The sequence below is a fragment of the Epargyreus clarus genome, unplaced genomic scaffold, assembly GCF_041222505.1.
Source record: "Epargyreus clarus isolate Ecla_fem2 unplaced genomic scaffold, WU_Ecla_fem_2.2 ptg000002l, whole genome shotgun sequence".
NCBI lineage: Eukaryota > Metazoa > Arthropoda > Insecta > Lepidoptera > Hesperiidae > Epargyreus > Epargyreus clarus.
The window spans coordinates 7,601,005-7,627,727 of record NW_027332210.1 but is presented as its reverse complement, the minus strand read 5'-3'; the positions used below and the strand labels follow the sequence as shown (position 1 = coordinate 7,627,727).

Sequence of the window (26,723 nt, the reverse complement as noted above, 5' to 3'; positions counted from 1 at the left end):
CAATAAGATTTACCCGCTTTTTCTAAGTTTTATGGTATGATTCGACTCCAGGGGTATATATATTATTGCTTAATAACAGCACCAAACTTTTTTTTATAATATAGGAGTAGCAGACGAGCATGCAGTCTACCTGATGGTAAGTGGCTACTGCCGCCCATGGACATTTGTAATCAACCCCAGATAGGATTAGATATTTCTACCTAAGGTCGGGCATAGATGCACCGCTACCCCTGAGGACTAAGCTGGAACGCCTCCGAAACGTTGCTGTATTCCTGTTTAAAGAGTGCTGTAAGGAAGACATACTTATGCGAAGCGTTCTAACTTAGTGCACAGGAGAAGCAACGCATCTATGGACACGGCGGTCGCATGGAGAACCGTTAGCGCCTCTTGTTTCCTGAATAACAGATCGCAGTCCGATGTCGGGTGCAGAGTCCGCTAGGACTATAGCTTGAAAGAGGTGTTTAGTGGGTAGGCATCCCTTAAGGATGAGTCCTACACTCCCTTTGCTCCTGGGGGTGCTTTGAGCATTCAACTGCCTCCCTCCGCAAAGGGTTGCCCTATTCCATATTCCTTTGGGCGCAATATAAAAAAACTATGGACAGACTTTAATCTGTGATCAAACAGTTGTCCACCAGCGGCAATAATTAATACTGTCAGGTAAACTGTATAAGGAACAAATTTCCTTCTAAAAAATATACATAAATATAACATACATACCTTATCACCAACTTAATAGTAAAGTAAAAAAGATAGTTATAATTACTGTTATTATATTGTTATGTTAAAACTGTGTATTATAACCTTCCGTTGTTAAAGTCAACTATGAAATATATAAATTTAAATAAAACTTGTTAATAATATCGCAATAACTCTTCTTAGTTCACGCATGGTGGAATATTATTATCTCGAGGGTCAAAACGTATACGTAATCAATTTTAGATAGGATTCCAGTCCTTATTTCAATTTGATACAAGTAACCACTTATAATCATTAAAGGGTGTTTTATTATTAAGTAGCTTTTACCAGCGATTTCGTATGTATATAATACTAACTTTAAGCCCTTATTTAGCTCCTTAGGGTTGTATTTCTAACAACGGTGAAATAGGTGTTTAATTATTTCTGAAAAGAAAGCCAAATATTTAGTTTTTTAGAACTTGATAAACAATTAATTTTCGGAAGGTTACTCTAAGAGGTGGAATATCAAAAAATCTTCTCGTAGTGTGCGCTTACGTCGTAAAAGAAACCAATTGTTCGAATTCAATACTTCTATCTTTAGTAGTTTAGGCTCTGCGATGAATCCGTCAGTTAGGATAACTCTTTTTATAACTACAAACAATTTGCACCTAACCATTGCCGTCTAGATGAGAAGATACTGTAATAAATTTAAAATTTCTCGACACACCAGATGGCGAAAGTAGTGAAGAAATATGATGCTATTTTCACAACGAGATACAGGTGGAAAAACGCGAGAAAGTTATACAATTAGAGCACTGGGTTACCTTAGCAGTGGTTAAGAAAAATATAGTGAAGTTTTCATTAAACGGATTAAAGATATATAGAAACGGAGCAAAAAATATGTTTGATGTGGAAACCAATCAAAATAATTGATTGTAGGGTGTAAAAGTAATGGAATTCGAAAATTACATGAAATATTAGTATAATATAAAAACAATGTATTAACTACATTTTTTGGTACACATGCGTAAAAAGTATATAATGTATTAACTTAAATGTAATTTTCGTTCAATAACTTACATTAATTCTCACCTGTACTGTAGTTTAAACGTCCTTGAAAAACCAAAATTTACCGATAATGACAATTTTAATTAAACTAATACAGATTATTATTAAATCGATTATTCAGAATTAAATTCAACTCACAGCATTGTTAACGGTGCGGTTAGAAGCCAGCTTGATCAAAACCCGTACCCCACTGCGAGATCACTGAAGCGTGGTCATATAAAACTGTATTGCTTCGTGCGTTCTAGCATTTGCTCCATACTACTTAAGTACTGCAGTTAACTAACTGCATGTGTACGTTATAATTATAGCAATTACTCGAATTATAGTGACAGCACTGTGTGCTAGTGAAGTGAGGGACTTATAACTACACAATGAAGATCGCGTTTCTGTTACCGATTCTCCTTTTCGGGATCGTCAGGGCGAATGAGATTGATAATGAGGTGAGTTGGATAATAGTGGATAAAATTATATAAAGGGTGATCATAATGATGATAATATTCTTGATTATAGTGATTGTATGATTGTTAATGAAGATAACATTTAATTTGATTATTTTTTTTATGATTGTGCTAAAAAATAAGTTCTGATTTGACAAAAAGGTACATTATATTTTAATATTTCATAAAATGTCTGACAATGTAGATGGGATATTACCATACCACGTGAAGATATATTTTTATCAGTAAAACAAAATGAATTCGTAGTTAAAAATATATATACCTTTAAAAATCAAAATATAAATTTGAAAAGACGTTGTCGCGACTTCTAATGCTGCATTATAAATAACATAATTTTAGCTGTTCGTTTCAATTCATTTGGTCCTGTGAGTTCAGAATACTTTTCAAACTTTTAACCATTCCAGCAAAAGCTTGATGTATTACAAAGCTTATAGTTAGACGTAAAGATACAAAACTAAATTTAATATTGTCTTCAGTTGAAAAGAAACAAAATGTAATATTCTGCACATTCAAAATAATACAAATTAACAATTTGCAAATAAAAAAGTATATATATATATATATATATATATATATATATATGTATATATATATATATATATATATATATTTGCACGTCTTTCAAGCTTACTATAAACATTAGGAAATTTAATCAAATCATTACAATACCATAAAGTTGTAAAACAAGTCTATTTTTTTCATCCAAGTGCGGAAGGTACAAACGGCTAGACAGATTTTTAACCGACTTCCGAAAGAAGAGAGGTTATAATGAAGTATCGTTTGACTCGTCTACACTGTAGGTTCCACATAGGCAATTTTACTTCCATTTTCAGTTTATTTTGAGCAGTCGGTATTTTTTTATTTTTATATATATAATAATTATTATTCCTCCAATTCTCATATTGGTCCATAATCACACAATCATAAATGTTGAAAAAATTGAGGCAACATTTTCAAACATCATTTGAAAAGCTTACAAGTTTCTTTGCAAGCGTCGTTAAAAGACATTCTCAGAAATACTATAAGGTAAAATACGTCTGAAAAGGATTCTCAAAGTCAACTGAGAGTTTCTCAAAGAAACTATCAGAAACAATATTTTCTAAGTTGTCTTAAACACGAATTATCTGCACAAATAAATCGTGATTTCAAAATGCAAGTCTTTCTCTGTCTTATAAAAGTTTATTCTTGTTTCGTATTTATTTGTCTACACCAGAGGTTCTCAAACTTATTTCGTATATCGCCCACATTAACTATCAACGTTTTCTAGCACCATATATTGTCCATTTCACAGAAGAAAAAAATGCAATAATTGCTCCGTAGTCCATTTGTTGTAGACAACCCATTAATGTCCCACTGCTGGGTATGTGTCTGCTCTCAGAGTGAGAGAGGTTTTGACTACAGTCCACTGCTCGGGCCCAGTGCGAATTAGTAGAATTCATACACTGTTGATATTTTTTTTCAAAAGGGGGTCCCGGGTTCGATCCCCAGCCAGACAGATATTTAAATTATGAATTTAGGTTTCGGTTTCTGGATCTACGAAATGCACGAACACCCATGTGTTTGGGTATTTGTCTATGGGTGTGTCTATGTGTGTGTGGACTGTGAGTGTAGGAAGCATTTTTTATAGGTTTCCACACGACATTTTCCTTCACAAATTTAAATCTCTCCTACCGTTTCAAAAATTTGAGGTACGACTTTATTTTCAACTCCAAATTCAGCTTAAGAAGTTGAATTTCTTAACTAAAACCGCTAAATCACTAACAAATATAGGCTTACCCTCATCCACGTAACATTGAGCTCCGTAAACCAAAACTCATGAATTTTCGATGTTCCACGTGTTCCACACACCCTTAATAATTAATCCTACACTTCGCAAGTCATTTGGCTAAGTTTTATGAGTGATTGCTTTGTAGTTTTGTTTACGAAGATGTAATATACTATACTAGCACAGTACTCTACTTGATTAGTTTTTGAAATCTAAAATTAGACCTAATGATAAGACGGGCTCGTTGATTAAAAGTAGTCACCGACGCCTATGGATATTTACAAAAAAAAATATTAACAAAAAAATAAAACCGACTTCTGTGTCACTACAAAGTAAAAAATTATTCAAATAAATGTTGGTTTAGTTTACATAGATCTGAAATCGGCGTTCAATATATTTCGTTGGATAACGGCGTAAACAGTGTGTCCAATATGAGCGCCGACTTCAAAAATAATATACGTGTCGAATAGATAACCTCTCTTCTTTTGGGAAGTCTGTTAAAAATCAAAAGGGCCAATGCGTTGCCGGGTTTTGAGGAGATCTCTTCTTACACCTCTTAAGAAGCGCCTAGTACAATAGCACTAGTATTTAATTATAGTCCCATGTTAATTTATATCAGAAATTATTAAATACGTATATAGACGTACTCATGCGAGGCATTCCAGCAGTCCTCAGGGGAAGTGGCGTAATCAAATATTAATCGACAATTTCCAACTTAGTTCTTAGGAATTCTTGAACTCCTGTCCTAATGAAGTTCGGTTAGAATCCATCGTTCCTAGAGACTTTGCCATCGGGTGAAGTTAGAGCGGCCTTTCTATCAGAGATATGCGAGTATGCTAAGGTAAGGAAGTTCACCAATAAGTTGTCAAATTCACCAATAAATTATTTGATATTCATAGCATAGATTTGCTTAGCTCTCGTAAGTTGAACCAAGTAAATACGAAATAGTTAAAGAATGTTAGAATTACAGTTATGGCTTAAATATGAGCTTGCTTGATTATCTTTTAGTAGCAAAATAAAAAGTTTATTAACAGTTTCTAAAAGCAATTAGAGCATCGAATGTAAATCTCATTGTCACGGCACGTTGCTATTAACGCAAACAATACATATTTATGATACCACCCACACATTAGTAACACGTGGCTATAAAGGATGGTTAGTACTAATTTGGTAAAATAAAAATAATATAATAAGTAAACTTTTAAGCTGGTAGAACCCTTTGTGATAAGAGTCCGAAGGCACCAACTCCACTCCTATTTCTGCATAATAGAAATGTTTATTGTTTACACGACTTTCCACCAACTATTAATAAGTTGTTCTAAAAGTTGCGCCTAAAGTCAATCAATCCGAGATGGTGTCAATATGAATCGGATCAGATATTTTTATGATAATCTTGTTAACCCTTAAAGACTAATTCGAAACGCCTAGGCTAAGTATCTCTCAGAAAAAAGTATGACGGTATTTCCTTCAAAGTCGAACCATTAAGAAGTTTATCCTCTTACCACAATATTGCATGTCCTTGCTGATAAACGAAACTGTTCAAAATTCGCTACAGCAGTGTGTATCGCACTAATACCGCAAAGTGATATACTCAGCAGCGCATCTCGTCAATACTGATTAGCTGTTCAGGCACGCGTGCAAACGATGATCTATCACCGCTTTCTGTAACCGTTGTTGATTAATGTGGTGGAAAAAAACTGCATTTGAGGTATTAATAAATTAAAAATATTTCTTGTTTCTTAGTATCTCTTCAACTCATTACTGTCCCACTGCTCGGCACGGGTCTCCCCTCAGAATGAGAAGGATTAGGCCAATATCTCTCAGTTGAGTAGTTTGCTTAGACTTTTAATGAAATGTAAAACTTCACTTTGAAAAAGTTGATTGTATAATTCTTTAAAAACTTCACGAATGTGCTGTGTAACTTATGTAACACTTAAAATATGCACTGTTTAGTAACACACTTTCTGATCAATGTCTGTCGAGACATAGAAAGACGAATAACTTCAAAAATCCTCCAATCGGAACTTGTCATCTCACATTGAATACTTACTAACAAATGCGCTAGAACAATACTGTGAAAACTTTTTGTTCTAACACTTTCTTGACGTTTCCGTAGACAGCATTTATTGTAAAAACAAAACGTTTCAGTCATTGTCTGTAGATAATGGATTAATAGGTTTATATGGAAGCGTGTGTAGCTCCGCGGATAGATCGTTACTGCTCTATAAACTTAAGCAACGTTGGGCGTGGCCGGATTTTGGATGGGTGATCATTAGTTAAATTTATTGTGCGTTTCCGTACATCCTTAATCTGTCCTGAGACAGATTAAGGACCTTGTCGAGGATGAAGGTTATATTCCCGTCTTCATCGTGATTACCCAAACGCGTGTCGAGGCGGTGACTATACCGGCCTGACAGATACATACTCGTATGTACAGTCCGCGTAAAACTGCTAGTCCGCTCTGAATATAGAAATGAATCGCGTCGCCATAGCAAATTGTATGACTTACACCTGCTCGCAACAACTTCAGAGTGGACTAGCAGTTTGGCGCGGACTATACCTAAACGATTAATTTAGATTACTGTGCTGGTTATGGGTCTTTATGTGTTTATCTTCGTGTGCATAGCACGGTCGATATAGGAAATGAGGTGTTCAAATCACAGATTTTGTAGAAAGTAAATGTAACTTTTTATGTTTAATAATATCCTCGTTGTGAATTCGCTGCTGTGTTCTGGTGAAATTATAGATCTTGTACAGCTACAGCAATAGAACTACAACGTGATGTAGTGTATATTAATAATTGTACAATGCGGTATCTATTAGTTACGTACATCCCGTGTACTACGAACAAGTTCATCAAACCATGAGTGAGATGCGCGACATCTCGACGTGTTCCACAAAGAACACGGGATGAAGTAGCTCCAGACTCATCATAATCTGAAGCGTGCCCTGAAGAACGACTTACGCTGTCAAAGAATTGCATATCCATACTCGCAGTCCCGACAAAGGCGTCCAGAAAACCTTGGACATTAGCTGGTGAAAGTCCGGTCTCGGACCTCTCTATTGTACCAACAACAGAAAAGAAACCATGTCGCTTTTCCCACCAGAAATCTATTAGCATTCACTCCCCTCATTAATTACAAGATCAACTATTAGGCAATAAAGAAACGTTATAACAAGTACACAGGCAAATCTAATTACTAAATTATGGGTTATGATAACAAAGGCTAGAAACACACTAATTTCACATTAGCTCCAAGGGGCAAGAACGCAGGCGGATCCACAGTGCATGGACGGGAAAGAACGCCCGTCTGAACACGCCCCAGTTTTCCACTTTCCACGTATAATTGATACTTCGTATTGTGTGACAATTGGTGCAAGACAAAAGCGTAAGCATGCACTTTAATTAATGATATAGTGCATCTAGTATTAACGATGTAGTGTATCTAACGGCGTCAATGGCGAAGTTGGTAGAGCCCTTTGTGATTCGACTTTAAAGGCAGCGCCGCCACATCTATTTCTGACTAATAACAGCGTTGTCTAAATCCTATCTGGATTTGATTACAAATGTTCGTGGACGGCAGTAGCCATGGGGCTATGGTATGTACCATCAGATGTTCAATCGTTCATGTCGAGCAGTGGATTTGTAAAGGCTGAAAATATCTCATGAAAAGCTCTCTCGGTACCTAAAAGGATTATTATACCCTGATTCAAGTTAGAATTGGGTAAGGATTAAAAAAAGTAATAACATTCTTATTATTCATATATTTAACTGCATTACCACACCCTTTATACCAGAACAGCAGATTTACACCTCTGTTAAAAGAAGTAACATGACAATGATACCGACACAGTCGAATCAAAAATTCTACTATTTACTTCTTAACTGTTTATAGCCCCTTTGGTTATAAACACTTAATAATCTTACTTACCTATAGACAAAAGGCTAATTAATCCGCTTCCACATATAACTTATTAACAGTAACATCGATCGTTTTCGAGTTTTAATTGAAGGTGTCAAGTTGGAAATAATTAGGTCAGTGAAATGTGATGAGGGTTATGTATTTATAGATTAAATTGTTTTAAACTACGATAATTTTCATACAGAACATGTTCTAACTTGTTATTGATGAAGCGATCTCTAATAATTTTGATAAAATTATCTTATTATTAATGACGGTTATTGTCATTATTTTAAATTTAATTTCCAAAATATATACAAAAAACGCTAAGTTACAGTGGTTAGGGGATTTTTCCTATCACGTGGGTTTGTAGTATGATTTGATCAGATTGTAATGTGGTACACAGTACAAGATCAATGTGTGAAATCAAACAGCTGATCTGATCTGATATGTCATATCAGGTCAGATTAGCTGTTTGATTTGAAAATTATCTTATTATTAATGACGGTTATTGTCATTATTTTAAATTTAATTTCCAAAATATATACAAAAAACGCTAAGTTACAGTGGTTAGGGGATTTTTCCTATCACGTGGGTTTGTAGTATGATTTGATCAGATTGTAATGTGGTACACAGTACAAGATCAATGTGTGAAATCAAACAGCTGATCTGATCTGATATGTCATATCAGGTCAGATTAGCTTTGACCCGCATGCGTGCCTTTCCCACGCATTTATTATTTTAAGATACTTTTATTTTAGAACGAATGCATGACACTCACATTCTATTATTTCATAAATATTTTTTCTAATGCAAATAAATGCATACATGCGGATATGCACGTGGACATAAAGACGGCGTGACAAGAAAAAGGACAAACCTATTAAATATTTTTTTAAACAGACATAAATGTAACAATGGAAAATTTAACAAGTAAAATTGTTTCAAAGAGAGCGGATAATTAAATAAAAGTAATTGAAAATATAAGGGCTCTTTCTTCAACAATATTAAACCTAGAAAAGGCTCAAACTCTTTGTATAACCTCAATTTTTTGCTATTAAATCAAAATAAGTTCGCAGTCGAGCAAAAACTTTTCCGCGCCGAAACTTATTTGCCAAGTGAATCGAAATAACTTCAGGCATAAATTTGAATCATGGTCAGAACTAGGCTTTGCGTAAAACATAATGTTTTGTAAAAAATATTTCATTTTACGGTTTTGTGTACCTTCGGTACATATGTACGACGTATGTACATCGACCGTTTGTATTGAAGTTATTATAGTGTATATTAGTGCTATTTTTATTTGGAAGGTGGTAGAACCCTTTGTGGTTCGACCCCGGCGGCACCACCACAATACCTATTTCTGCCTAATAACAGCAGTATTAGGCGCTGCTGTGTTCCGTTTTGAAGGGTGTGTAAGATAGACATACTTTTCCGAGGCGTTCCAGCTTAGTCATCAGGGGTAGCGGCGCATTTGTGGCCGACCTCAGGTAGACCTCTGGGGTTGATTACAGATGTCCATGGGCGGCAGTGGCTTCAGGTGGACTGCCTGCTCGTCTGCTACTCATATATAATATAAAAAAGGTGGATTGCATCCTCGTCTGCTACTTCTTTATTTTAAAATAAATAGTTCAAGATAATATATTAATTTTATAAAAAGAAAATCGCGATGAAGTCGATAGGTACTCGTATATGGCAAAAAGTCAGTTTTATTTTTACAGTTAATTTATGATACTGGGTCTCACGTGGCTATGCTTGCGTGAATTTATAAATTCCGGTATTTTATACCGATAAATCCACGTGTAAAAACTAACGTGTAAATATAAATTCCTAATTAATGTAGCGTTAATTAATTTTCAATCTAGCTGACAGCCAACAGCTTAAACTAATTGGTAGCATAAAATTATGCACACGTGTTCTTAGAATAATGTTTATACTCGTATTATGATATCTTATATATAAAATGCTCGTGTCATAATGTTAGTTACCGTACTCCTCCGAAACGGCTTTACCGATGTTCACCAAATTTTATGTGCATATTCAGTAGGTCTGAGAATCGACTACTATCTATTTTTCATACCCCTAAGTGATAAAGGTTGTTACCCCTTAACATTTTTTATTAATATGGCAACACAACGTTTGCCGGGTCAGCTAGTTATGATAGACAATTATCGACGAAGCCGAAAGCACAAGTTATTTGTGGTTCCGCCTTCCCGCACTGTGTCGCGTGCTAAATCACCTGTTCCTCGCACACTTGCGACATTGAACGCGCTCATGGATCGTTATCCGAACTGTGATGTGCTTGCTGATGACTGGAAGCTGATCATGTCTGTATGCTTGCAGTTCTGTGAGATGTCTGCATGTTAGATTTGTCTAGTTCGTGTAAGTGGCTTTGGCCGTTCTAATTAGATCAATAAAATAAATAAATAAATGACAGTAATGAAGTTGAGGAGTCCACAGAGAGAAAGGGTATGGTAGTGTTTTGGTAATACCAAAAACCACTTTATCATTATTTTTCAGACTACAAATAAGCCAAAAGCACCCACCCATTCATTTTAATAAAAATAACCTAGCATATTTAAATTCTACTACAGACTTTTTGCTTTTCATAAAAATGTAGGATTAAAATCCAGATATTTTCGGCCAGGAATGAATGAGATGAAATGTAAATAACAGGAAAAAATGAATTTTGAGGTGAATAGTGAGCTATAAGACTCTTGTTTCACCAGAAACTTTTAACTACGAACTTTATAAACCAAATATCAGAACACAACTACATAGTCGTCATCAACCCATTACTGTCCCACTGCTGGGCACGGGTCTTCCTCTCATAATGAGAAGAATTAGGCCATAGTCCACCGCGCTGGCCAAGTGCGTATTGGTAGACTTCACATACATTAGAGTTCTATTTTTAATAAATCTCTCAGGTATGCAGGTTTCCTCACGATGTTTTCCTTCACCGTTTAGCATGTGATAATTAATTTCGAATACGCACATAAGTTTGAAAAATCACAGGTACGTGCCTGGGATTTGAACCTCGGACCCCTCGATCAAGAGGCCGATTTTCTTAACCACTAGGCTATCACTGCTCGTATATAGTAGAAACAAATAATTCAGATAATTGGTTATATGTGTATGATAATTATGCAATTATCTGGCCGAATATTTAATAGTAATTATACTGTAAATTCCTATTTTGATTCCACTTATACTACATAATTGAACATAATGAAATTCAACGAATGTTGAAATCTATCAATGATACTCCATAAATTATTTATAGGTATTTCTACCGCATTTAATCATATATCTAAACGAGCTTTTGCCCGCGGATTCGTTCACGTTACGAAGAAATATTATTAACTAAGGAGATTTATACAAACTTTCATCCCCTATTTTATCCCCTTCGTTTTATACCAATTCGTTTAAACAACTGTTTTATGTCTGCCTACAGAAGTGTTAAGCTCTCCTGTGTTCCGGTTTTAAGGGTGTGATAAGGGTGATTTACTTATCCGAGACATCATGTGGCACCACATCTATAGCTGTACCCTTACCATGAGTTTTCAAAACATCCCACAATTTTACATTACGTTTACTTAATCCATTATTTTGTCCCGTTTGGTTCAGTAGACTGAGTAAACGTAACAATAAGTAAGTGCTCAAGTGACGATGAACTTTTTGTCTACCTCGCATTTTCGCAAAAAAGAAAGACAAAATATAAAGCGCCATTTTGTCAATTTAGACATTTAATGTTACGTTACTGACGCTATAGTTCTGATACAATCCGCTAGAGGCGCTGATTGGAAATTGCATGGGCAAATACGTAAACAAATACCAAAACAGTCATATTTGCCACAACGTAAAAACTACTGACCTCAGAAAGGAGGCTCTTAACATATTTAGGGCTGATTAGGTACAGATGTCGATTAGCGGCAATAGTTACTTATCATCATCAGGTATTTTATAAAAAAATATCGTTAATCTCTAGTAGTTTGGCCTTCGCCAGTGAAGAAAGTCATGTAACTATGGGAACGGGTTTATCATTCTTGATATATTGTATCGCAATTGGAGCAAAGCCAGAAGAGGGTGTGACGTTTCCTGATTCGAGATAAGCATTTTGGACTGACATAAAACACATGAATGACAGTGATGAGCAATGTTAAAATTTCAAGGGTTTCGTCTTAACTCGAGCTTTGGAACACATAAGAGGCGAAAAAATATCAAATATATAAAAGATGGTAGAAATTTGTGTATGCATACATTACATTTGTAAATACTTTTGTATTAACCTCCTGATCTCTCTGCCCAAACAACATTCATAATATTGGCCTCATAACACCTTTACAAATTCAAATATATAGACAGAGCGCTTGATTTGGTTCGAGTACCAAGACTTAATATGTGACAATTTCTTTATACTAGACATTGTCTAATTTTGATCATTTGTAACTAAAATTGTATGGATTCATAATTAGTAATGGGCGTAAAAGAAAGTTTTAATTCTGAACCACACTTGATTACATCATTTTATGTTATTCGTAGATGATTCCCACCACTACATCGCTTGTCATTCACCAATTTTAAAGTTTCTACTTAACAAGAATCTAACATCAACGGCAGAAGATTTTTACCAATGGTCTACTGAACCGGTCTTCCGTTCTTTCCAGACATCTTTGCCATCGGAAGAAACGCTGAGACGTCTCATAAACACCAAATGCGCATCGCGGGAGGCGTCTTCGTGTATAGCTTCGGAGCTGATCGGCTACGTTGACAGGATGCTGAGGACGGCGTCCGTCCAGCTCACGGATGACATGATGATAGTTGATGAAAGGTGGGTATCTCAGTTTTTAGGTATTATTTTTTTTGGAGCTCAGCATCATGGTAGTTGATGAGAGGTATGAGTAGGTATCTAGTAGTTTCTAGGCGTTTATTTAGTCCAGTTTACAATCAAAACTCCTATTTCGGCATGGTGTTGGATCATCATCAACCCAATGTTGTCCCACAGCTGGGCACCCAGCTACCCCTGAGGACTAAGCTGGAATGCCTCGGAAAAGTATGTCTCCTTTACAACGGAACACAGCAGCGCCTAACACTGCTGTTATTAGGCAGAAAGAGGTGTGGTGGTGATGCCGCCGGAGTCGAACCACAAGGGTTCTACCACCTTCAAAATGTCAACTTCTTATTAGCAGCTCAGATACTTGAGTTATTGACTGTTAATTACAATCATATTCTGATTGATCAAAATAGTATGCGAAAAGTGTATTTTTAAATTATAATTTGCAATCAATTAATAGTTCAATTTTCATATTAAAATACGGGCTTTGTTTATTGAAAGCTTTCAAGATACAACACTAATAGTCTGCTCGCTGAAGTTCAGATTTTCATCAAAGTTTTTGGATTTTCACGGTAAAGTTTTCAGCGTTGCTGCGATAAATCCTTAATGCTAATACTGATGAGCTTGCATAATGCTTTTGAAATATTGAGCTTAAATGGGTCGTTTATAAACATTTTATAAAGAGTTTTATGAAAGTTGTATCAGCTTTTCCATCTCGAAGCTAGTTAAAAGACATTTAATTTTGTTGGCCTCTTTGATACTGTCTTTGATAATGTTTCAACAAGTCTGTGCATTAGATACATAGAGGGGAAGGTTATTTAAAGTATTTTGTACCACAGAGTATCTTATAAGCAAACAAACTTGCAGTAAGTTATATAGTAAGATCACATTACATAAAATACTTAATTAATATCTACAAGCTACTTTTCCTTTTCCTTGAAAATCATAGCTTGCCAAATCCAAATACACACAAATACAAAAACTATACAAACAAATTATTAGATCTGTACCATACGAAAAAGCTGAATAGCTAACCTAACAAACACTTAATTGTTTCGAAATCGTAAAGGAATATTAAATTTATACCTGGAAAGAAATGTGGTTTTCAACATCAACAGTTTAATTGGTAAAAGTGCATTAAGAAAATATGAAAATTAGGGCTGAAAAAAGAAATTAGGGCAATACGAAAAAAGAGGCTTTCTACCACACGCAAAGACGTATATACAAACACCCAGACAGATATCCAAATTCTTCATGCACATGTTTGTCTAGCGAGGGTCGAACCCAGAACCCTTTGCTCATCAGACCGGTGTGGTGACCCCCTCCACGGGGTACGTCCGATTTTGAAATCTAAATAAGTATCTGAACAAAATGTTAACATTTTCTCTGGAATAAATACGGGTAGGTATAGTCCGCGCCAAAGTGCTAATCCGCTTCGAATATAGAAACGAGTCGCGACGCAACAGTAAATTGAAGATATTAGCGGGACGAAGACAGCGCGGGACTCCCCGGCACCAGTCCGCTGGTATATAGGTATATATTCCTGAAGTATTCCCTGAGCGTTATGATATGGCGCTCTTCATGAGGGGTGCAAAAAGAGTTCTCCTCCAAAGCCAGCGATGCATTGGTGACGCCTCTGGTGTTGCAAATGTCCGTAGGCGACGGTGACTGCTTTCCACTAGGTAGCCCGTCTCCCTTATCGTTAGGTATAAATATAAAAAAAAAGTTTGGCTCGAGTATACTCATGTAGATATTTCACGATATATTTCACATCATCAATCATTGTTGTATGTAATATTAACTTTGTCTGTGTCAAAAGTAATCAATCTGTGTTCTGACATGTTGGGGGTCTTCGAGGCTCGAGATAAGGGAGCTGTTTAAATTATCTGAAATATATTTGGCCCCGCTTTTTTTAGTTTCGTTTTCATGTCTTTATTCTGTCATGTTAAATATTACCCGTTAGGTACTCCCTCCCTATAAAGTTCTTTATTTTTCCATTAAAATCTCATCAAAATCTCACCTGTAATGCAGGCTGAAACTTTATATAAAACTATTTTGTTAAATGTTGTATTCGAATTGATTACACATATTCCAATGTTGATAAGAAAAAAGCGTAAGACAAATGTAATGGACCAAGTTCAATAAATCGGATTCTACCACAATCTAATATAATGAAGGGATACTTCGGACTTAATAGATATATAAATAATAACTTAATAGATATGTAAATTATCTAAAAGTGACGAGTTTATGCGTATCTGTGTTTAGATAGATGAGATTTGAAGGTGGTAGAACCCTTTGTGGTTCGACTCCGGCGGCACCGCCACACCTATTTCTACCTAATAACAGCAGTGTTAGGCGCTGCTGTATTCCGTTTTGAAGGGTGTGGTAAGGGAGTCAGACTTTTCCGACGCGTTCCAGCTTAGTCCTCAGGGGTAGCGGCGCCTCTGTGACCGACCTCAGGTAGGAATATCTAATCCTATCTGGGGTTGATTACAGATGTCCATGGGCGGCAGTAGCCACTTACCATCAGGTGGACTGCATGTTCGTCTGCTACTCCTATATTATATAAAAAAAGATGTGATTAACTTATGTTTCCAATAACCAAATGTTACATTCCCATCGCACTCATGAGATCAATCTATTCTCAAAATTTAGTTTTATTATTCTCGTATTTTTCTCTTTTCTTTCAACTTTACTTTGTTTTCGAAAATTCTACCAAACCACTTTGTTTGCATCTGAAAACCAACATTAATAATTAATTCTTCGAATTCCGCTCATTTCGTTGATTTTTATTTGCATCACATTTCCAGTTTTAACGGAATTTCTCTTCAGTATTTATTGGGAATCACATTACACGTCACTTCCATTAAACCTGAATTTACCATTTTCAGCTAATAATTAAGTAAAAAAATTTTTCATCTAAGGCGTTGGTGGAAAGTTCAAAAATGAAAATTAATTCAATTATTATTACATATGCTACATATTCCAACTGCTTTATATTTCCAACTGCTACGAACGGTCATCTATTCATAATTCAATGAATAAATATGCATTGAAAGACTATTTTGAGTATATTATCTAGTAGTTGACCATAACATTTTTTCTTCATATTTAGAGAAATTGACAATAAATCATTTCTTACAAAATTACGGCCTGAAAATTTCATACATTTGCTTAGATACGAGTGGGTCGTAAGACCGCTTTTGTTGCTACGTGGATTGTACCAAGGCCACACCTATTTTAGCGTTAAGCTGATCTGGAATTTCAGAAGCAGGGCGGCTGACTTACATCTTTACCATCTTTGTTCTCAGGAGTAGCGACGATTCTGTAATCAGCTCCAGATACAACTCCGTCTATATGGAGTTGGTTAACGATGTCCGATATCATTGACCAATGATCATGAACATATCTTATATCATTGACCATTTACTGTCAAGTGAAGCGTTTGCATGGATTCTAATTCAATCTTATAAAAAAAAAAACAAAAGAAGCAATGTGGTCATTGTCAACGTAACATTTGAACAATACCTTGAGTCTACTGGGTCTACTACCTGACAAATCAAGAATCACTAATTATTGCAATCACTTACATCGCCAGCGTACTTACACGGTCCAAAACTCTTCTTCTTTCAGTAATGGAGCGGGAGCTGAAATTCCAGTGAAACCAGAATCCTTGGCACGGGCAGGCACGTCGATAGAAGACCAAGCACAACAGCTGATTATGGACAAGTTGTGGAACTTCGCCACCACGAGGTCAATCCGGTACAGGCTTCTGGATAACGCTGATGTTGTGATCGCTGGAAAGCAGGACAAGGATGGAAGTCTTGGTGTTGGTACGTATTATTGTATGCTTCTTCTTGTACGTATAGGGGGCTTTAATAAGTAAAATATAAAGATACTTCACCGACTTGAAATTGGATAAAGCCACAAAACTGACTTGCCAGTTATTTTTGAATTATTGACAAATAAAAAATATTTTTAGAGGTACCATGTAGAGGTTCCATGGCCATACCTACTTCTATCTACTACGTCCGTGAGCGACAGTGACTTATCATTAGGTGTACTTCACTACAACTTCGACTCTGCACGCACCACCGCCATAGCTATTTCTGCCTGATAACAGCAGTATTAAACGCTGCTGTATTCTGTATTGAAGGGTGTGGTAAGGGAGACATACTTTTCCGAGACCGGCTTAGTCCTCATAGGTAGCGGCGCATCTGTGGTCGACCGCAGGTAGGAATTTACCTGGACTTGACTACAGATGTCCATTGGATGCAGTAGCCACTTACCATCAGATGGTCTGCATGCTCGTCTGATACTCCTGCCTTACTTCAATCTTATAAATATTATTAGGTATAAGATACAAATACTATTCTACTAACAAGTATAATATTGTATAATCTTTGATTAAACCTCTTCTCATACAACAAAGGTGGGTAGGTACCCGAATAACGATTAATTTGATACCAAAGTAAAGGGAGACTGAGGGTATGATATTTCAGTCTCCACTGTGTGACGTTTAATTAAAAATTTACCGCCGTCATTGATTTATGGCTTGAATAAATTACGAGTATCTTGCGAGTGTTGGTAAATATTATATTTCATACTAGTTTATACACGAAACTTCGCCTGAAAATGTTGTCTTCTTTTATAATGATATAGGTGTTAGCAGACGAGCATACAGTCCACCTGATGGTAAGTGGCTACTGCCACCCATGGACATCTGTAGTCAAGTCCAGGTAAATTCCTAATCAACCCCAGATAGGATTAGATATTCCTACCTGAGGTCCGTCACAGATGCGCCGCTACCCCTGAGGACTAAGCTGGAACGCCTCGGATAAGTATGTCTCCCTTACCCTTCCCCTTCAAACCAAAAAATAGCTTAATTTTGCTGGGCACATTTTCTTTTCACGATTATGTCATAATCCATCGCGCTGGCAAAGTGTGTATTAATAAAGTTCACATATATTAAATTTGAGATTGTTTTTTTAAAGATCTCTTAGCTGTTATGAAAGATCATAGGTGCGTGGGATTCGAACTTCGTACCCCTCGCTTTAGATCCCAAATTTCAACCTCTACGCTCACACTGTTTTTATTTCTGTATATGATAGTTCAAATTGGATTTTGCGATCATAGGTCAAAAACTATAACTGAATAATATGAATAATTGAATGACAACTAAAATATATGTTGTCATTATATTATAATATTTTTAAATAAAGTTGTAATACCGCATAATTATAATATGCAAATTCGTTATCGGAGATTCTAAAGTTATTCAATATTCTTCGCAGCGGCTGTCGCTACAGGGTTTCCTCGTTTGGTTAAAATCCTGTTCATATTATATTCTTCACGATATTATATTCTTAATGAAACTTGTGCAGGGGAGGATTAGTGTTTTATAATATTTTAATGAAATATTTTTAATTAAATTGAAGTTGCAAATGAGCATAGAGTCCATCTGATGGTTATTGCCTGCTGTCGTACTAAGTTCTTCAATTAACCCCAAATAGAATAGAATGAAGGTGGTAGAACCCTTTGTGGTTCGACTCCGGCGGCACCACCGCCACACCTATTTCTACCTAATAACAGCAGTGTTAGGCGCTGCTGTGTTCCGGTTTGAAAGGTGTGGTAAGGGAGATAGACTTTTCCGAGGCGTTCCAGCTTAGTCCTCAGGGGTAGCGGCGCATCTGAGTCCGACCTCAGGTAGGAATGTCTAATCCTATCTGGGATTGATTACAGATGTCCATGGGCGGCAGTAGCCACTTACCATCAGGTGGACTGCATGCTCGTCTGCTACTCTCATATTAGAGAAAAAAAAAATAGAATATTTATCCGTACCCTTACCATGAGTTTTCAAAACATCTCACAATTTTACGTTACGTTTACTCAATCCATTATTCTGTTCCGTTTGCTTCAGTAGACTGAGTAAACGTAACAATAATTAAGTGATTGGAAATTGTATGGGCAAATACGTAAATAAATACCAAAATAGTCATATTTGTTAAAACGTAAAAACTCATGGTAAGGGTACTGAATACGGTCACAAGCATTGTCACTATCAAGGAAACAAATTCAGTTGTAATGCCTCATGAATATGTCTCATCTTCACAACATCCTTCAAACCAAAACGTAACAGCTACTTTGTTGAGGCAGAAACAGAAACGACGCTATGTCACGTGACCTATTCAACCATTCACTACTCTACTCACTCTACACTATTCACTACAAAGTAAAAAATAATTCAAATAAATGTTGGTTTATTACATAGTTCTGAAGTCGGTGCTCAAATAGTTCGTTGGATAATGGCGTAAACGGCGTGACCAATATTAGACACTGAACTAGACCATAGTCATTATGACGTCATGCATTATGAATGTATTGTTATTTTTCGTTTCACTAAAACTAATGTTAAACAACCTTATATATACTATTACCGTACTGTTATCAAACAAAATGAATATCTCTTCCAGGTGTATCAATGAAAGCACCAAAGGCGATCGAAAGCGGCAGAGCGCGTAATAAGAACTTCGGTCCTTTCCTCGCGGCAGCCGCTATGAAGCTCGGTCTCCTCGGCGCCCTGACCTTCAAGGGCCTCTACCTGATGGTAGGGAAGGCCCTTCTCATCTCGAAGATCGCGCTCCTCCTCGCCACAATCATCGGACTCAAGAAACTATTTTCTCCTCAGGTGACCGATTAAAAAGTTTCCCTGCATGCGGTGTTCGTGTGGTACATGTCGATTTTGTTGTGTCGTATCGCCTGTTATTAATATGTACGTTATTGATAATCAATCTATCCTAGTTTTGCCTACCAATCATTTGATATTTTTTTCACACAATGATTAGTATGAAGAAATTCTATTAATGTCTAGTTTGAAAAAAATGCCCATCTTTGGTAGGCAAAACTATGATAGGTTGATTATTAATAACGGGGAAAATCTATCCAAAATTTTCCTACCAAATATCCAAATTTGACAACTTCAATATGCAATCGAATATTGATCTTTGGTAAGCAAAGACTTGGATGGATCGAATATTAAGAACGGGCGCATTTGGCTTTTTGGTAGAAAGTCAATCAACTGACTGAATCTTATTTTTTGTTTTCTTTTTGCCAAAATAGGCACCGATCGCGGCTGCTGAAAAATGGTGATGCGAGAAATAATTGACACAATGAATAGGTAATTACTATGAAAATGGGATGCACCCTCAAACTTTCTGCTAAAAAGTCCTGGAGAGCTTTTGCCAGAAACAAAGCCATAGGGATGTTAATTAAGCACGTCTGCATGGCTTGTGTGTTCTAGTTTCCGTCTCAGACTAAAAAAGATAGACTTCACCTCGAACTAAATGGTTCCACCATTCTACAATTCTATCGATTTGCGCCATAAATAAAATATATATTATAAATAGTTTTATAGATTTGTATAGTTTATAAAAAATATACCTAATTTTTATTTTGCAGAAATTATAACTATAATATTAGTTATAATTTTAATACAACGAAAAATCTTGGATCAGCCGTTACATTGTTGTATCATATTAAATACTTTAAAAAATTAAAATATTTTCATGATGTTTCAAGAAATGATTAAAAAAATTAAAATTTGCAACATTTAAAAAACTAAAGTTATCAAATTTATTCACACAAGTGCGAGTATCAAAGTATTTTTTTCACGAGGCGATGTCTTTTTTTTTTGGTCTCCGATTTACCTTTAGAAGAAAAGGTCACTGGGTACGGCATTACAGATTGTTGAAAAACTATGTCATATTTCCAGCTAACATTCTGCATTATATTATGACTGAGGAATTTTAGCGGACTTCATTATCATTCTAGAACTACAGCATGTTTCTGAAAAATACTAAAAGGAATTCGAGTTTTAAACACTATTTGCTTAGAGAAACTAAAATTATTTAGTTAACTAATATAAAAACAAAACCCGGCTGTTTGAGACAAATTAAACGAAATCTCGTATGTTAAAATCCATCAAGTAGTTTGGACTGTAGGGTATGCAAAAGGGTATGAATGAGATATCGCATACATACGAGTAGGCTCAAAAAACATTACCCTCCATAGTCATGTAATAATCGATGTTCGTATATGTAATGTCAAAATTCTTTACACGACAGTTGATCTCATCTCCACATTTCAAAGTGTGGCGCTACTGGTACTGTCGATTTTCGAATTGGACATTTCAACGTGGAATCAGTTTAAAGTTCATTATTAATATTCAATCTATCCAATGTTTTGCCTTCCAATATCGAAGGTTTACTTTTTTAACCAACTTAATTTTTTTAACCGGTTTAATTTTTTTTTCACCGACTTCGAAAACGAGGAGGCTCTATGTATTTTTTTTTATTTTATACATTGTTAAATTTCGATCTTTGGTAGGCAAAAAAATATGGATAGCTTATTTATAATGTCCGTTATCGATTAAAAAAATTTTTAACAATAAAATACAACCGACTTCTATGTCACTACAAAGTAAAAAATAATTGAAATAAATGTTGGTTTAGTACATATTTCTGAAGTCGGCGCTCAATATATTTCGTTGGATAACGATGTAAACGGCGTGTCTAATATGAGCGCGAATTCGTCTACATACATAAAAAAATATATATATACCGGCCGAATTGAGAACCACCTCCTTTTTGAAGTCGGTTAAAAAATCTTACATCATGTGCATGGCTTTATTAATTAAATATTTTTGGAAATTTAATATTATTTTTCATAACAAAAATTTGCTTACGTATATAATTTAAACTGAAATTTTGGAAATCATTCTTGTCATATCTCATGTCTGTACGTTTATTTTTAAATTCGAATTCAAAGTTTGGATTACTTTGTTTAGGGATGAAACTAACTTGAACTAAACTAATTACTACAAATTCACACAGTTTTCGAACTAATTAGTTTTATTAATTGAACTTAAATAGTTTCGTCGAAGGCATTTAACCCAAATTTTGTCTTAATCAACACTTCGAAATTGTCGTAATACAGTGACTTTTCCTATTAAAGGGGTAACGCACCTTAATTTTAATTTAAGTATTGAATGTTTTTTCTTTTAGAATAAAATTGACATTATGTCATAATTTCTGGTAAGAAACATTTGTCTTTTTTCCTTTTTGCATGTGCATGGAATGTTTTTTTATGATTTCTTTATTGTATTTTTATAATTGACAGCTTTTTTCATAATGTCAGCTAACTTGCGGAAATGTCAAAGATACAGATTAAAATTCGACAATATTACTTTTCCCGACATTTAGAACGCAAATGTTTTCAAAGCGTTCATGCTTGGTTAGGCGTGAAAGTGTCAGTAAAAATGGAGTCATTTTTCAAAATTCTATTGTTTATTTTCGTTACGTTCGTCTGTCAGTATGGCATAGCCATTGCAAGCATTGATATATAGTTTTAATATATCATTGATTGCAAGTAAATATTTTTTTCGAGAATATAGCCATAAACATTTTCCATATTGTATATTAAAAATTATAAATGTAAATTTTCACAAACGTTTTATATAGGTACTTAGAGAACTTAAATCTATTTTTATTTGTTTTATTACTGAATGTTGTATAAGGTCACAAAATGGGTTCACCCTGTATACCTATTAAGCTACAGGGTGAGTCATTTACGAAAATTAATGTATTCAAATTTAAGTGACATTTAACGGGAAGTCTTTAATAATTTTTTTTTTTTATTTTCAAATTATGGTATATTTTTGGTAACACCCTTTCATTTTCACACTTGGTAACACACTTGGAGACTTTTCTTATAAATGTTTTTCAAAAAAATATAATATAATAAGTTTTTCAAATAAATAATATAACATGTTTGAAAATATTTTTTTAACAGACAAACAATCTATTTAAAACTTTATTTTTTTTAAATTCACATATTATTATAACGTCTTTGTACCATATACTTATTGATAATAATTTATTATAGGGTAATTTAAATGTAATTATTAAATAAAATGGAGTCATTTTTCAAAATTCTATTGTTTATTTTCGTTACGTTCGTCTGTCAGTATGGCATAGCCATTGCAAGCATTGATATATAGTTTTAATATATCATTGATTGCAAGTAAATATTTTTTTCGAGAATATAGCCATAAACATTTTCCATATTGTATATTAAAAATTATAAATGTAAATTTTCACAAACGTTTTATATAGGTACTTAGAGAACTTAAATCTATTTTTATTTGTTTTATTACTGAATGTTGTATAAGGTCACAAAATGGGTTCACCCTGTATACCTATTAAGCTACAGGGTGAGTCATTTACGAAAATTAATGTATTCAAATTTAAGTGACATTTAACGGGAAGTCTTTAATAATTTTTTTTTTTTATTTTCAAATTATGGTATATTTTTGGTAACACCCTTTCATTTTCACACTTGGTAACACACTTGGAGACTTTTCTTATAAATGTTTTTCAAAAAAATATAATATAATAAGTTTTTCAAATAAATAATATAACATGTTTGAAAATATTTTTTTAACAGACAAACAATCTATTTAAAACTTTATTTTTTTTAAATTCACATATTATTATAACGTCTTTGTACCATATACTTATTGATAATAATTTATTATAGGGTAATTTAAATGTAATTATTTAATTTTAAATTAAATTATGACATTTCAATATCTTTTATTGTACATATTTTTATCTCTATGCATGCAGGCATGTTGAATGATTCACAATTAAAATATAATAGACACGACAGTTGATTTTATTTTAACATCTTGTTGAGATAATTTTCTATATTTTCCTAAATATTTGCCTTTTGAAATCTATATCTTTATTTTAATCTAACTTTATTAACTTCACAGCCAACACTTTTACTTACTTTTTATTTAAGTTAAAATTATACTTACCCAAATTTGCAAAATCTCACAGACTTCAATTTTTAACTGAAGACGTTTGATGTAATGTATGTGTATAAATCTGGAGGCACGGCAGTGCCGCCGCCAAGTCGAGCCAAAAAAAGCGGCATGACCGTACCATTCTTTTCTCCAAGCAGTTCAGGCCATTCTTGACCCCCTGTAATTTCGTTGTATATATGTTAAACCTTATCTACCTTACTACAGAATCGTAAGGTTTAGAGCTTATTAGTCTAGCGCACAGCAAGGTACCATATTATTAGGTAGGAACTTATATGCTTGATCAGAATTTAATCCAATGCTAATATTTCATTACTCCTTACTTTACTAGCACCAAATTATATATTTGGATGAATAAAAAAGGGTAAGCTATTTTCGTGCATTATTTATAAAAACAGAAAGGTTGTAGAACGTACAACAGCTACACGAATATAATTCGAGACCCTTTTCACATTTATATTTCGTATATTACGAGCAACATCATATTAAATGCCTGTTAAATAATATATTCCGCTATACATCCATCAAACGAAACACGAGACTTATTTATTAGATGCGTACTTTTGCTACTTTACTACTAAAATAAATATAACTCGTTCTTGCAAAAAAAATGCTCCAAATTATTAGTAATAATAAGTTCTCATGTAAGCCTTAAATAAATTAATAATCCCAATAAGTAAGTTAATAAGTATTGAATAAATAAAAATCTTTAATTTAAAAATATATATATATTCTAATTATGGTATTTATTATAGATAATGGTGCCCGCGGCTTCGCCCGCATTTTAAATAAATAATATGACATACATAAAACGGAAAATTTGTACCTGCATTGGAATGACAGTGGTGCCATCTGTCGAAAATTGGTCTTACCAACTCCCAAACCCTCGTGGGCTCTTGGACAACAACTTTGCTAGAGATCATCACTTGATCAAATGCATAGTTTCCGATTCTATAACTACTTACGAATTAAAATTAATTAAAAAAACCTTTTTCCACGGACTAAATTGTGAATCTAAACCATTCTAAAGTCCCCTTGAACACGCACAACAAATTTCATCAAAATCAGTCCAGTCGTTTAGGAGGAGTTCAGTGACATACACACGCACATAAGAAATATATATATAAAGATATGCCATACTTATTTGTTATTTTACACGAAATTTAAGTTCGTTTTGGTACAGTTGACTCGTACAAATTCTTATGTCGTTAACAATTTATCAGAATATAAATTTATTGCAACTTACATCACTACATACAACTAAGCTTAAGTCTGAAGTAGAATGCTCTGAAAACTGAAATTGAATTATACTTCACTGTGTTTATTTTTTTTTAAAACTTAAATGGAATAAGAAGTGTGTTTCTTTCTAAGTTCTTTTTAAGAACTAAAGGAATGTTCTATTTAAATTCAAACTAGATTTATTAAGGTTAAAATATCTCTCTCGGGGAAAAACATCCCCGCCAATTGACAAGAATTTACTCACTTTTCTCTCGAAATTGAAAGCGTATTTTGTTAGGAACTTTCTGTTTTATCGTAGTACGTGATCAAAAAGGGAATAAAATATACAAGAAACATTCCTTAGACATATAATTGACAAGGCAAATTATTCACTTTACAACAAGTTTTTAAGCTCACAAAGTGTCATCCCACTTTACCTTAATTTTGTCTTTACTCGTATTAAACAATTTATTACCCTGAGGGGTATTCTGTGATAAGTGGGTAAGTAATCTTATTTCAGCGCTAAGCAGAATTTTACTGCTTCAGTGGAGAAGTAATTATTTACGGGTATTGATTAGGATTTGGTTTATAGGTCAACACGACCGTCATTTATTTACGTGGCTAACGATTTTGGCGGGTAATGGAGAGAAACTTGTAAGATTCGGTCTAATTTAGTCCTCAGGGATAGAAATATTTCTGTGGCCAGACTTAGGTAGGATTTTGTCCTATTAGACTTGCTCGATTGCTTCTACAAAAATAATAATATAAATAATACTTGAACTTCTCCTGAGGTATTCCTAGAATGCTGTGCAAAAAGAGCTCTCCTTCAAATGCATTGCCGGTGCATTGGAGACTCCTCTGGTGTTGCAAATGTTAATAGGCGACGTTTACTACTTTCCATCAGAAAGCCCGTCTGCTTTATCGTTAGGCTCAAATATATAAAAAAAAAGAAAAAAAAACTTATCATTAAATGTTATTAAATGTATATTTTTAGCACAATACTGTTAGTTACGTACATCTTATATCTCATCTAATTTACTGTTACTTTTGAAATATTTTCTCATTCATAAGCACCTCACCGGTATTTTAAAAAATGCATGTTACGCCAATTCACCTCTAATTGTTTAAATTATAATGTAGAAAGACAATCACCATATACTTTTGTTATTGAAAGCTTACAATAAGTTTTTAAGCCGCTTACTATTAATAACGCTTATTATTTAATTAATTATAACGACGCTTTTTATAATTATTTTTGTAAATAATTTGCTATAATGTTGTTATTAAAATGTACTGTTATTCTAAAGACATTCAAAGTAATACACTTTACAGGCTATCATCAAAAAGGAATAGATCATATCGTGACTAACACCTGACGGAGACTGGCATGGTTACGGATTTACCTCAACTTCTAGCATATGCGGCGAAAACTGTAAATTTGTCAGCATATTTATAAACTCAGACGCATAATAACGAAAAAATAACATAAAAATAAAATAACACATTTTTAAATGCCATTAAAAATAAATATCTGACAATTTTACCGTTAATTCACGAGTATTATTAAATAATACTGCAATAATGAATTTAATAATAATACCAGTTTACTTTACCGAATGTAAATAACACATTTTATTTATTTTAATCTTCTCTAACAATTACAAAGCTGGTTTCGCATTTAAACAAATAAGCTAGGAATGCCTTATTAATATAACATTAAAATAATTTATTTATTTAATTTATTGCATTAATTGTACTAACGATTATTTATTTGTGGATTAAACGAGATGTTCACTAATGTGTTTATTTTTATTTATTAACCTTTATTTTTTATGTCTGTAAATCTATTAAACATAAAATATATACAGCTTATTTAACGTAACAACAAATATACCTCCGCTTTATTACTTTACTA

At 34.1% G+C, this 26,723-nt stretch overlaps 1 protein-coding gene across 4 annotated transcripts; it reads left to right on the top strand.

Moving 5' to 3' along the window:
* The first annotated feature begins 1,980 nt into the window (after positions 1-1,980).
* Positions 1,981-26,606, top strand: Osi3 (Osiris 3). 4 transcript variants are annotated; one of them, XM_073079314.1, is made up of 6 exons: positions 1,981-2,183; positions 12,536-12,699; positions 16,339-16,538; positions 19,179-19,393; positions 19,825-19,882; positions 26,156-26,606. In XM_073079314.1, the coding sequence occupies exons 1-5, from the start codon at positions 2,115-2,117 to the stop codon at positions 19,852-19,854; spliced, it is 678 nt and encodes a 225-aa protein (XP_072935415.1). In that variant the 5' UTR covers positions 1,981-2,114; the 3' UTR covers positions 19,855-19,882; positions 26,156-26,606. The 4 variants fall into 4 exon arrangements, with proteins under 4 accessions (XP_072935415.1, XP_072935406.1, XP_072935430.1 ...); XM_073079305.1 differs by having other exon boundaries at positions 26,141-26,606; XM_073079329.1 differs by lacking the exon at positions 19,825-19,882.
* Positions 26,607-26,723: the final 117 nt, after the last annotated feature.

Coding starts and splice junctions, on each gene's coding strand:
- Osi3 (XM_073079314.1), top strand. CDS start 2,115: ATGAAGATCGCGTTTCTGTTACCGATTCTCCTTTTCGGGATCGTCAGG. Junction 12,700..16,338: donor ATGATGATAGTTGATGAAAG/GTGGGTATCTCA, acceptor TTCTTCTTTCAG/TAATGGAGCGGGAGCTGAAA. Junction 19,394..19,824: donor AGAAACTATTTTCTCCTCAG/GTGACCGATTAA, acceptor TTGCCAAAATAG/GCACCGATCGCGGCTGCTGA.